Source organism: Protopterus annectens, chromosome 6.part1 (assembly GCF_019279795.1).
Source record: "Protopterus annectens isolate FY-2018-M chromosome 6.part1, PAN1.0, whole genome shotgun sequence".
Lineage (NCBI taxonomy): Eukaryota > Metazoa > Chordata > Ceratodontiformes > Protopteridae > Protopterus > Protopterus annectens.
This window is the reverse complement of record NC_056738.1, coordinates 573,925,329-573,939,514: the sequence shown is the minus strand read 5'-3', so window position 1 is coordinate 573,939,514 and position 14,186 is coordinate 573,925,329. Positions and strand designations below refer to the sequence as shown.

The following is a 14,186-nucleotide window of genomic DNA, read 5'->3' as shown; positions in this document are numbered from 1 at the left end:
CTATTAGTTTGTATGCATGCTTGCATGCATGTATGCTAATTTGTGCAGACCCACATACATCTAGCATGCACACATACTTGTAATATAACACATCAGGTGCTTGTATGTGATATCTGTGTCATTTTTCACTTGTCTTTTTTCCTTCAGAGGCTGCCATCACTGGTAGTGTATGAATTTGTACACAGGGTGAAAATATGTTAAAATTTGATAATTTTTACCAAATGCCAGTGAAATTGCTGTTCTGCAGGTTAGCACTATTACTTTGTATGTATACAAACCATATTTCACTTTTGAATTAAGATATTGAGAAACATGAATATATTACATATTAGGGGAATCTAATTAATTTACATATCTAAAGGATCTGAAACATGTTCTGTATCAGCACTGTCATTATGTACTATCCACAGAAGGCAGTAGGAGCTATCTTTTTGTAAATTTTGATTAAGCTCTGTGTTGCAATCAGTATATGAAGTGATGCTCAATCCATGGTTGTTTTGTGAAACAGAAGTACATTGAATAGTGAGTGTAGGAGTGCAGAAACAATGTTGCTTAGAATGAATTACAGAATGTGTATTATATTTGATTTCACTATAACACAGAATTAAAAAGCTTTGTATTGGGCTCTTTTTATATAAATAGAAGTAGAAATAGAATGTAAGCATATATTCAATCAACACTTTTCCTTGTTAGAAAATGACTGCAACATACTGATCTTTTGAAGCTTTTTTTGAAGAATGTAGTTAGTATTAATACTGCAGAGATGTACTTTATACACTGTTCATTCATATTTAGTTGTATGCCATTAGTCATGGGCACTTTTCATAACCCTGATTCAATTTTTTTAAGATTTACATGCCTTTTGTTTACACCAAAGTTAAGCTGCAGTACAGATTATTTCATATCTATTTTTGTTTTTCAGGTTCAACTTAAAATGCATCTGGCATATTTTCTTAATGCTATAATGCTATTAATGCTATAAGACAATGAGTGATAACTGTGTTACATTATCATAGCCACATTTTCTTATTATGATTGATATTTTAAAGAAGCATTATATTACTGACACATTTTATAAAAGTCATATCACTGGATTCCATATATTTATCACTGTAGTTTCTGTCACTCAGGATATCTTTCCCATTTGCTTAGTATCTCAGGGAATGTATATACAGGCAAACATATCTCTCAGGTTAGTTATATTTCTTATATTTCTGATTCATCTCTCTTAAAATTAATCAGTCCTATTCATTTAGAAAAATTTTATTCTGCCTGATTGGACTACCACTGTTTTTATATTTTACTTTTTAATGCTACTCAATGCTAGAAGTCTAAACCTCAAAATGAACTCTCGAGGCATGCCTAAAAATGGAGAACATTGATATCTGTGCAGTAACTGAGACCTGGTTCAAGGCTCCAGAGAGCATCCCTGCAATACCAGGCTACAACTCTTACCACAATTTTCAGCCACCAAACCAAGATCAAAACACTAAAGGTGGAGGAGTGTCCATATTCACTAAGGATATTCACACCACCAGGCTAGTTGCCCAATACAAAGCATCTGAAATTCTTCAAGTGCAACTAACACTAGCTAAGACTGCAATCCAAATTGTAGCTTGCTACAGATCCCCCACCATGGCCTAAGATTCTTGCTACACCTTTCTAAACATACTGGAAAATATTAAGATACAACCAAACACCCTAATACTGGGTGACTTCAACTACCCTGCCATTAACTGGAAAAACTACTCGTGTACCAACACCTTTGCCCAACGGTTCTTGGAATTCATAAATTCCAATGCCCTGGATCAGCTAATCCATTGTCCCACCAGGGGCTCCAATATCCTAGACCTGGTCATTACCAACATAGGAAATCGATGTTCCACACCTGTGGTCACCCCTTTGTTGGCCAGGTCAGACCATAAGATAATCACCCTTAATATCCACATCCCACCCCCACCCCCCAGTAAGGAAACCTCCATAAAAAACTTCTCCAAAGCCAACTTCATGCTACTCAAGTCAGAAGTGACAAACTTCATGACACCCATGCAGACAGGAATTGAAAGTTCAACTGCTGAGTCCTACACTAAGGCACTGTATGAGCACCTCCACTCATGCATGAATCATGCCAAATAGAACCAAGATGCTCTCCTCCAAAAAAATGAAGCCAATCATGTTGTCCCCTGCCATAAACAAACTTTGCAATAAAAGGAAGAAACCATTGCAGAAAAGAGGAAAATCCCAGGATGCAAAAACTCCCTTACCAGCCTCAGTATGAAGCTGAGATCCCTCATAAAATCCTCCAAAGCTAGTTACGAAAGTAAAATTGCCAAAGATAACCATAAGGCATTCTATAACTATGTCAAGAATCTAAATGGCAATGCTCAGATCTGCTCTGAGCTACAACAGAATGACATTAAATATACTGATCCCAAGGATATTGCCAATATCCTGGCAGATTGTGCCAACTTCACCCCCTGTCACCCCCTAAATGGCCCATCCCAATACCGGAAGATTGCCAAATTCCGGTAATAATGGCCACACAGGTAAAAACTCACTCTCCAAAGCTAAGAATACAGCATCCATGGGACCAGATAACATCCTGGGCTGTGTACTACATGAATTACAAAATGAACTGGCACCTCACCTAAGTGTCATGTTTAATCATAGCCTCACCTCAGTCTTCATGCCCATTGAGTGGCGCACAGCTACAGTTATCCCACTCCACAAAGGGGGATCCACCTTGGATCCCGGGAACTACTGCCGTATCAGTCTGATGAGCCTGATCTGCAAGGCCATGGAAAGTATTATCATGGAACTTATAAACAAAGACATTGGCAACCTTTAAACACTGGACCTCACCCAGTTTGGGTTCGTGAAGGGCTGATCTTGTCTCCTGAACCTAATTGACTTCTTTGACTCAGTCTCCAGAGTCGTGGATGAGGGTATGGTGGTCCACACAGCCTATCTGGACCTTGCCAAGACCTTTGACACCATCCCCCACTCTGGAATCATAGATAAACTTACTAAACTGGGCATTAATCCCTACATCACTTGATGGGTTACCAACTGGCTTATTGACAGAACCCACAATGTAAAAGTAGCTGACTCCAAATCCAGCTCCAGACAAGTGACAAGTGGAGTACCTCAGGGTTCAGTCCTGGGACCACTCTTGTTTGGCATCTACTTCTCTGAAGTACAGGCCAATACCAAGGGACTCTGACTAACAAAGTTCGCAGATGACTGCAAACTGGAAGCCATTACTGAATCTCTAAATGATGTGGATACTCTACAAAAGGGCCTTAAAGAAACAGATACTTGGTGCCAGAGCCATGGGCTCAAGCTCAATGCCAAGAAATGTATAGTTATCCCCTTTGGGAAAAAACATGTACGCATGAATTACCACATAGGTGGCAGTACACTAAACACCAAAAGTGTGATAAGAGACTTAGGGACACAGGTGGACAGTGGTCTTACCTTTGATAACCACATTGCCACAACAGTCAGGAAATCCTTCTATGTGGCACACCTCATCACTAAGGGCTTTTCATCCGGAAAAAAGGAGGTTATTGTCCCACTGTACTCATCCCTCATTACAACACCCCATTTGGTATGTACCTCTCAAGACACCTGCAATAACTGGAAAGGCCGCAGAAATACCTCACTAAAAGAATCACAGGCCTAAAGCAGGTGCCCTATGCTGACCGCCTTAAACAACTCCAGCTATACTCGGTCACATATCATCTACTCAGAGGTGATCTCTGCTTAACATACAAGGCCATGTCAAACCCAGCGCTGTTGGACATGCTACACTTAAAGAAATCCCAATCCCTCAGAGCCACACACTCCAGGGATCTAAACCTTGTCATCACAATAAACAAAACATGCTGGAGGGATAGGTTTCTGATCCAGAGACTCCTCAGACTCTGGAATAGACTGCCCATACATGTCGAGCAGAGCACCTCTTTGGCCCTCTTCAAAAGGAACCTTGACGATTGGATGGGAGAGAGGAAATTCACTGTGGGGATCACTTCAGTCGCCCTGCTAGACAGGGGTCCAGGAAGTCAATAGTGTGGGAAGAAATAGCCAGGGAATTGTTATGGCTTGGCTTGTATAGGCCCTTGGGCTGATAGCCTAGTACCAACCTCTGAACCTATAATGCAAACATGGCATTAATGTAAGAAAACAAGTCAGGCTTGAGGGTACCTTTTTTGTTCTGATGGGGTTACCATTGGTGTCCTACAGGATTCTGTACTGTGGTTGCTTTGTACTCTGACTAGTCCCTTTATTATAAAAGTATGGATCTAGCTCTGGGGTAACCAAATGTGCAAATGACTATAAACTGGGTAATATAATTATTTCAATAAAAGTGCCGACGTTCTCAATCACAGTCTACAAAAAATAAATGCTTACAGAAGAGTAATGACTTCACCTTTAATGTTTGCAGGTATGGAATCATGTGATTTGATAAAAAGGGGCATAAATTATAATTGCAAAATATCAAGTCAAAAATGGAACGTCATCATTAATGATTTAGGGAGAATGCTAGACAGTTTAAACTCTGAACAATGTACATCTTTTAAAGTTATATATATAAAATTAAGGCTGTGTCTGTCACTCCAAGGATATCACTATACCACCTTGTTAACTCTCTGATGTTGCTCATTGAATACAGTGCTACATTCTGTAGACTTTGAGAAAATCACTGAAAGAAGATGAAAAGATACAATGATTTATTACTAGACAAATGGCACGAAGTGGGACAGTGATGGTGAAGTTCTGGACTTCTGTATTTAATACCTGCACAATATTTGAAGCACTGTTCACATCAGGAAACAAACTGATATAACAATTAGCACTATTGCCAGTAGCATTTAACTATGTTGATAATCTGGGTTAATGTTGCTTTATTCCTTGGGTAGCAAAATACCTTGCGTTTTAGTTTTGGGATGATATTGTATCCTATAACTCTGTTTACATTGTATGTTCAGGAGTACAAGTTGGATTATGTCATTTTATTTATTTATTTATTTATTTATTGTTTGTTAGCCTGTTAGTCCAGCTGGGCTTGGGGTCCATTTTCAGTGGAGACCCGAGGAGAAAAGCTCCGGTACATAATATAAAGTACATAGATTTGCAGTATTAGAATATATCTAAATATACAGAATTTGCATCATTATATGATGTAAGTACAGAAATTTGTAAACTTGCAAAAGGCAGAATTACAGAGAGTTGACACATAAATAATAGATAAAGTGAGTTGCATGTGTCAATATTAGTCTGTACAGGAGTAACAGTTTTACAAATAATATATACACACTGCTTTGCAATTAAGAGCAAGTCAGTTTGAGAATATGTGTAAGGTAGGCCAGAGACATGCATGCAAAAGATTTTTGGAAAGATGTTCTGAGCAAGACCTTAGAAATTTGTTAAAGTTGGCAAATAAACGATTTTAAGTGTGGAGTTAGTAGTGTGCGTATTTTAGGTGAGAGCATGTGAAGGACATTCCCATTTGGAGGAGAGATGGGAGAGAAGCATGGATTTGAAATTGTTATGGTTAGGTATATTACGTAGTGGTGTGGGGAGATTTGGCAGCTAAAAGTTTGCATTTTTAACTACTGCACTTGTAGCAGGGTTTCATTTATTATACAGAAATGGAACTCTGCTGGCAGGCGCATATTAACTGGATGATTGTAGTACTACACTTGTGTATCTGGTGAAACACCTAACATGAGGTAAATACTTGTGCCCTGGCTTTTCCTCTGCATTTGTGCTGAGTCTTTTACTGATGTCAGTTAAAGGAGCCAGCAGCCCAACCAGTTTAAACGCATAGTACCTGCATATAATGGAAAAATGTGGGGTATGCAGGTTTCCTTACTGCTATTAACACAATAGATAAAATTAAGTAAAAATCTGCTGCACACAATGAACCTGATACAATAGCTGTCAGTACAACAGCTGTAGCTACTCAGTCTGAGGCTTGTTTACATGGTCAAAATACAACTATTTTTAATCACATGATACATGCTTTGCACATGCGACCACTGACACACATCAGTTGTTAACGCATACTGTATTGTTCACACTATGAAAGTTCTGTTTGTTTGAGTCACCATTTCTGTGCATTGGACCAGCAATGATCTTTAATGTTAACCAGACAGACATTTCCAGGCTGGTATAATTTACAAAAGAATCTTTAAACTAATTTTATGTAGTTTTGGTTGTCTGGTTTTAGGATTTCAAAACGTGCTGCTGTTATAACTGAAATTTAATGTATGGCAGAATTCATCCATTTATCCTTGTTTTTGTAATTTTCATCCCTAGCTACTCCAATGGAAACAGCAGTCCCTATTTGCAAGGTGATATTGGAACTCAGCAGTGTTAACTGACTTCTTTTTTTTGTTTTTATATGCCTCACACCTCATGCAGACGATGATTTGTAAGATTCAGCTCATAATCTACAGAGTAGCAGCTTGCTGCATTTGGCTACTGTTCTGTGCTTCTTTGGTCATGAATCATTATTTGTTGTTTTGAATTCCCCTTTTTGTTTAATATGATAGTAGATATCTAATATCAAGAAGCCATGTTCATAGATGACTGCATAGAATAAAACATGGCAAAAGTCTTAGTATTTTTCCATGACCAACCACAGCAAGGTGAGCTATTGCAGGGTACCAGTGTTTATTTAAGCACCTATTTACTATCCATATCCTTCATTTACTGTATGAAAATTCTATAAAGTTTATATGTAAAGATACATTTGTCATTCTGTATTTTAATAGTTTGTGCCTATTTTGAAAACTGTTTTCCTGGTATGAATTTTAAGCTGCAGCTATGAAGTTTCATATTAGTGTTTAATATTACACCGAGTAGAATGAATAAGTGCAATAAACGGAACTCTTTTCTTTTTTACAGTGATGGAAAAATAAGTAAAGAGGAAATGGCAGCATATTTCATGAAAGCCAGTTCTGTCTTTAGCTGCAAGATGGGATTTATCCATAACTTCTATGAAACAACCTACATAAAACCTACATTTTGTGAACACTGCAAAGGCTTTGTGAGTTCCTAATATAATTTTTTACCACCCATTTATAATTTATATGTGCCTTAGTACTCACTGCTGCATTTCATATATCACACCTCTCCACTGTCTACATTTTCTCAGAATGCTCAGATTTTTGCCTCTTATTTCTTGTATATTTCTCATAAAACTGGTGATTTTCAGGTAAATCTTTAAGGGTTAAAGTTGCTTTATGACAAATAATTGAGATTCAGATTCCACACCCTTCAGAAAATGTATACGAATGCAACAACTGTTATTCCAGCAGTTTTCTTAGTTTGTCCCCCATTATTTTTGGCTTTGTCTAGGTATCTTGTGCAAAGAGAGGGAGAGGTATGACATATGTCTTTCACTTTATGTAACTTTTATAATGAGATAAGACATGTCAGAAAGTCTTTATGGTTAAATGTAGCAATTCACAAAGTCACACGCTGTGAATATTAACTGATAGTGATGTTTTTCCTTTTTATAAGCAGCAGCTTTGCAGTTTAAGAGGTTTAATGAAATGTACCTTTAAATTAAGCATAATTTACTTTCTAAATTTCTCAACTCAGGGAAGGCTTCATGTGTTCTAAAGTTAGCTTTCTTCACCTGAAAGCTAATGCTACAGTTAAGTGCTAAAGCAGCAGTTGCAAGCATTTAGTGTTAGTCATGTTAAGGAAAACAGCCTTTGCACATGGAGAGTGTTGCCAGGTTTAGTAGCAGCGATGTACATCTCCATATTGCTACAATAATCTGGTAGGGCCTGTATGCTGGGAATACCATCAGGATATCCTGACTCTTCCCTTCTCATGAGCAGGATAGCAGGAATGGAACAATATTAATACACATTGCTAAGAATATATTTTTTTTATTTTACTGCCCTGTTCACCCTGTACTACATTATTAGAAATTATTTTTATGACTGTTCAACTCAGTATTACATTAGTTTAGGCAGAAGTCAAGATGGCATTTATTTTTATTGATTTACATAGTGAACAGATTGTGTAGAATATGAGAATACTGTCTCATTTCATGGGGTTTGTAATCTGTTTTCATTTTCTCTACTTGATCTCTAGTACATATGAAGGCTCTGTCACAGTCACAGTTTGCTAGTTTTACTGGGGAGACACTAGTAATTGTGTGAATGGTTAGTTTAATTTCTTATAGTTTCCTAACTGTTTTCCCTAATGAATCTGGCCATCCACAAAAAAGTTGTATGCATTATCTTGGCTGATACTGCATTTCTTTTGCTTAATGATATACAGTTAAGCTGTTCTAGAGATTACATACAAGCTAGCAAGATTAGTGTAAATATGATTGCAAGAATGTAAAAGTACAAATGGTACAGATACTGTAAGGCAAAATGGATTGATGGTCACCAAATAACATTATGACCATCATAAGTGATGACCGGATTTTATTCTAACAACATCTTGGAAGAAATGTGCTCACAACAGAAGTATGTATGAGTACACAACATTTTTTTCTTAACTTGTACAATGTGTAAACAGACAGAATAATGGAGTTATGCAGGTTGTGCTAGGTCCAAGTTCCCATTAGACCTAAGTAGGATGCACAGCAGTCTGTTATAGCCCTAGATATGTCTTCTCCTTGCCAATAATTTGTTTATTTTAAAACAGCCATATATTGTTGGCTTGACATGTATGTGTTAGTCTATATGTATATCTACCTGTCTAGATATAGATATGGATATATGGATACACATATCTATTTATATCTATCTATATATCTAAACATCCTCAACCCCTTTTCCCATTTTTGCATGTGTTATTGGGGTGTCACTTCAACAGTGACCATCATGTGTGTGTGTGTGTGTGTGTGTGTGTGTGTGTGTGTGTGTGTGTGTATATGTATAAAAACTAAATACTGCAAAATGGGAAAGTGCTTACCAAAAATAATAGCAAAAAAAAATATATATATATATATATATATATATATATATATATATATATATATATATATATGGGTCTACTTCAGAATGCCAACTTTCATATGGCCGACACCATATGATCGACATTCCAAAAGACCGACATCCTGAAATAGCACCATTTACCTACCTGTAAACACTGTAAAACTGTGTTATGCAGGGGGGCAAGCCCCTCAGCACCCCTCACACCCCCTGCTACTTAAATATTCTCACTCCAAGATCGCACTACAGTGCAGGAAACCAGAATCTCCCAGTCCTGCAATGCAGCGGGATCTCTGCTATTATTTGTCTGCCTTTCAAATGTTCGCTCATACTGTGTCAGCCATATGAGTTTTGAACATTTGAAAGTTTGAACAACTATATATAGACACACATACACACACACCAACTATCAACAGCTTTCCTGTCGACACATTGAGCAGGCAAGAAAGCTGTTGACATTAGTCAGAGTTGACCAACTTAAGGAAACACACACGCACATATATATTGACATATATATATATATATATATATATATTTCATCATACTTAACAAGTCACAGTATAGTGTTTGGAGTTAATACCCCATGAGTCTGATGGTGTTTTTGTTGTTGTTGCTCAATATGTTGTTTCTGTGTTGCTAACCAAAGATGTAAGACAGTCATGACAGTCAAAGACTGTGCAGCCTGTGGCGGGATGGTGATAGAAGATTGAGCCCAGAGGATGTATGCAGCATCTCCAAGAAGGAAGAGACGCTTCTTACTGCAAAACATCAGTGATAAAAATTAGGATAAAACATGCTGGATGAAACTAAATGCAGGTGTGAGCAACTTAGGATTCACACTGCTGACCAAGTGTTTTTCTTTAAGATGACCATGCTGGCTTGCTGACAAGGTATACCACGTTTCTTTATTTTGGAGGACAGTGCTGGGTTTGCTGACCAGGTATCTTACTTTAAGAGGGCTGTGCTGAGTTTTACAGATTAAGCTTTTGACAGACATGTTAGCCATTTAGACACTCAGCATCCATAAGGCCTTAGCAATGAATAGCATGAGATAGACTTGTTGTTTGGGCAAAGGTGTATTTAAAAGTGCCCATTCCCGGCCATGTGACTCAGGTCTCTACTGTGTTAAAGATATTGTGCAAGATTTTGGCTCTTGGAAAATTGCATCCACAAAAAAAAAAAAACTAGACTTAACTACATTTAATCACTTCTGTGAAGAAATTATATTTCTTATCCCCATATGTGTTTTCAGCATGGGTTGTAGTGTACTCCGGTTTCCATGTGAGCTCATGTATGCTTTGCACTAGATTGGGGTTCCACTCAGGACTGGTTCCTGCCTTGTACCTATTTGCTAGGCTACGTTCTAGCATTATATGACCCTGAATTAGATCAAACTGGACTAAAAATAGATTTCTGGATAGAAGGGAGAATGAGGTGCACAGCTTCTGTACCATCAACTGATGCATTGTGCTACAGTGACAAGAGCGGTTTGCATTATCTGAAGAAAGTTTAGATGATGCCATAACTAGGGATGCTCTGTACATGAATAACTACAATATATGACACAATTAAACATGCACATTGAAGTGATTGTTTCTTTTACAACAAATTTATTTCACTGTACTATACTTGATAAACATTCCTGAATTATTTACACTGTTTTGTTTATTCCATATTCATTGTAGTAGCTGTTATGGAACAGTACAAGATATTTCTTGCTTTTCAGTCTCACTGAATATGGAGGAAATACTCATGCAAATTCTATAACTTGTTAAACATTAATGATATCGGAAGTGCTTTGGTTAAACAACTGATATTATAACTTAATTGATATCACTATGATTATGCACTATTGAAAAGATGGTGATGGTTGCTATTCAGTCTTTTATTTCTTTTAATTCATTTGAGAACAGCCCACTGCTCTTACTTCCTTACTTAATTAATAAATAGATAAATATACTCGGGGATTCATGAACAGTGTGGTATGAAGCACATTATTAAGGCATACAATACTTAAAATGTATAGGTCAGGTCTTTTCTGTCAGGGGTACATTTTGATTCTATTGTTGGGAGCTTAGATCTGGAACTTGGCACAGTCCTACCCTCACCCTGGACAGGGAGAGACAGAGGCCAGTCTCCTTCATATGTGTACCTAGTCAGGTAGTTCACCTTTTGGCTTTAAGATATATTCTTGGGTTTGCTTATGTGTGTTAAGTGTAAGGAGATGTAGTGGCAGACTTTTTAATCCTGCACTCTTTTCCAGTACTGTGCTTTAGCCTGGCCTTTAGGTAGGTGACATTAAGAAAGACAAAATGCTCAGGTTGTAGTCTTATGGATGTTTCAGTGGAATTATTAATAAGACTTTATTTTTCCTGACCTGGATGTTAATTTACCAAGTTATGCCTTTGTAAACAACAGACACGGGAAGACCTAATTAGTAAGTAGACATTTATGCTATAAAGGGCACAAGTCCTCATAACATATGCCTCATTTTTAGGGATAACCTGGTCCAGGCTGTAATAATTGAATGCTAGGCTGCAAAAATAATTTCTTCATTATGGGACTGTATAGGGCAACACTGAGCAATGGAGATTACATATATTGAAGACTGATATATTTGTATCAGTAATAGAAATTTTAAGAAGGGCTTATGGAACTGAAGATAGGATACTTTGTTCAGTTTGTGGAAGTGTCTAACCTGTCACAAATATCTCTTGGACATCACTTAACCTGACCCTTTTCTTTTATGAATACTTGGCTCATACCAACTTTTTTCAGCTATGATGATAAGTTTATTCAACTGAGGCTGTAATCGGGGAACTTCTGAAATCAGCTGAGATACATCTGAAAACAGAAAATTGGGATGGGTGCAGTGAACTATCCCACTGTGACCTGAGGCTTAGGGGTATACTCAAGGCTAGTTGCTAGCATTAACAGACTTATTTACTATAAAGCTACAGTTAAACTGCCAAAATGTTAAGAAATTAACATCTATTGGTGAGAATTTGAAGAGGCTGATTATATAGTCAAGATGACAGGTTATAAAAATGAAAGTTGTTTGGGAATGATAGAAACAAGTTAGAATTTAAGATTTTAAGTATTCAGCTGAGGAATATGTTAATCCTGGGGAAGGATGTAAGTAAGTTTGTCACAGAGCCACTGGGAAAAAATGATTTCCTGTCTCTATAAAAGTTAAAGTGGCGTAAGAAAGATTTGAAGATATTGTGTTAATAGGCTGCTTTAGTTAGAGAGTGTATAATGATATTTGTTGGACAAAAAGACTCTCTACAGTTGCCTAAATCCAGAGACAAAAACATCAATCTCAAGCATCTCCTCTGACACACCCTTGATTGATCGGTTATTAGGGAATGATGATGATGTCACAGAGGCAAATCTGTGATCTCCACCTAACCCAAACTCTAGTGACTCCAGAGTTGAACTAGCACATTCATCTTCCATGAACTGGATATTAGGAGACATGATAGAAAAAAGAGCATTCTAAAGCCTTAAATAAAGTCATGTTAGTGGCCTAGATTGGTTAACTAATGTTTGGCTATGGAAATGATGCACGTTTGTAATACTTTGAGAGAATTTTCCCTCTAGTACTTTGGGTCGTTTACAAAGATGTGACTGACAAGCCTTCACAGGTCCAAATGAATCTTGTTTATGGGAGCCATATCTTTACATGTAGAAGACTAAACTGGTTTTACAGTGTTATTTTTTTTTATGGAATAGGTCTTCAGTCAAGTTAGTGTCTTTACTTTGTTGAACATTTTTAACAAGCATATAGAAAAATTATTAACTAACAGAAAACATTATGTAGTAGTGTAGAAGGTGAGTATTTTCTGGAGACTGTGATGTTTGTATGTAGGTAGGAATTTGTTTGCCAAAATGAGATTGTTAAGCTGATTTTGACAGACTTATTCCTTTATCTTTTTCTCCCCTTTGCCCACCCCCCATCAAGCCTCCACATTTATTCCTTGGAAGTGAGGGACCCCATTTCAAGTCCACCAGCATTTGAATTTGTATAGGGGGTAGTCATCCAGGCAGAGACATCAGGACGTGTTTGTGCTCTCAGCAGGAATCTTGGGATGGACAGCGTTTTCTGATTATAATCATTACACCACCCCTAGGTGGTGGTGATGTGCACATGTGCATTACTTTAGGTGACTATCTAAGTCTCTCACCACATCCATGCATGCTCACATCCTCATATGTGGGGACAGGCGGTACCGTCATTGGCTTGGCTAGCTGCAGTGCCCATCCCTTCTGCTTTCCGTACATCATGAGACCTTCATGTCTAAACACCAGATTGACAGTTAGTCAGCTTGGAAACCACCTCCCTCCTAGGATAGGCACAGGACATCCTTCCTGCTAGCATTGTCAGTAGTGCACTATACCAGTTGAACCCGGGTTGCTTGGGTCATAGTTGGGTCTTTATCCGTCTATGCCTCTGGGTTGGCTTCATTTTGGCAAACTGTCAATCAAAAGTGTGACTCAGAGAAGGCTTTTCACTCACTTGGACTCACTAAAAATTTTTTTTTTTTTTTTAGACCTGAGAGTAATTACATGCCATGAAAGAATATGTGCATGTGTGTGATGGAGTTGTATATCATAATGCCCCTCATTAAAATCGAGGTGTATAGTACACCATAATGCCCCTTGCTGCACATTTTCTGATTTTTGCAGTTCAACAATTACCATTACTGCCTCATAGTGCTTGGTTGTGCAGTTTGCTTTTCAACTAAAATAAAGCACGAACACAGACTCCAAAACAATAAATCCACAAGAAGACCAAACCATCTGCTCAGACTGCTCACTCTTTAATAAATATGACACATAAGCACTTTCATCTTACTATCTGTGAAACTTCATCAGATAAATAAAGCATTTTAAAAGGACTACTTAAATAACTTAAAAATCACATGATCCACAATTTCCAAATTATTTATTTATTTATTTTTATTTTTATTTAACATTTGTTGACCGGGAAAGTCTGACTATGTTCCACAGATCCTGTTTTTAGTGGAGGCCTGGGGAGAAATGCTCCAGAAGCATGTCTTTAGAATGTGGGAGGAAACCGGAGTACCCAGAGGAAACCCACGCAAACGCAGGGAGAACATGCAAACTCCACACAGAAGGCATCCCAGCCGAGAATCGAACCAGAGAACCTCTTACTGTGAGGCAACAGCATTAACCGCTGCACCACTGTGC

The 14,186-nt window shown here is 37.7% G+C and overlaps 1 protein-coding gene across 7 annotated transcripts in view; it reads left to right on the top strand.

Annotated features, from left to right (window-relative positions):
* RASGRP2 (RAS guanyl releasing protein 2) overlaps window positions 1-14,186 on the top strand; it is a 1,579,354-nt gene that overhangs the window by 1,404,242 nt on the left and 160,926 nt on the right. For all 7 annotated transcript variants that reach the window (XM_044076007.1, XM_044076006.1, XM_044076004.1 and 4 more), the window contains one exon: window positions 6,916-7,057. In XM_044076007.1, coding sequence (XP_043931942.1) covers window positions 6,916-7,057 — 142 coding nt within the window. The remainder of the gene's footprint in view (window positions 1-6,915; window positions 7,058-14,186) is intronic.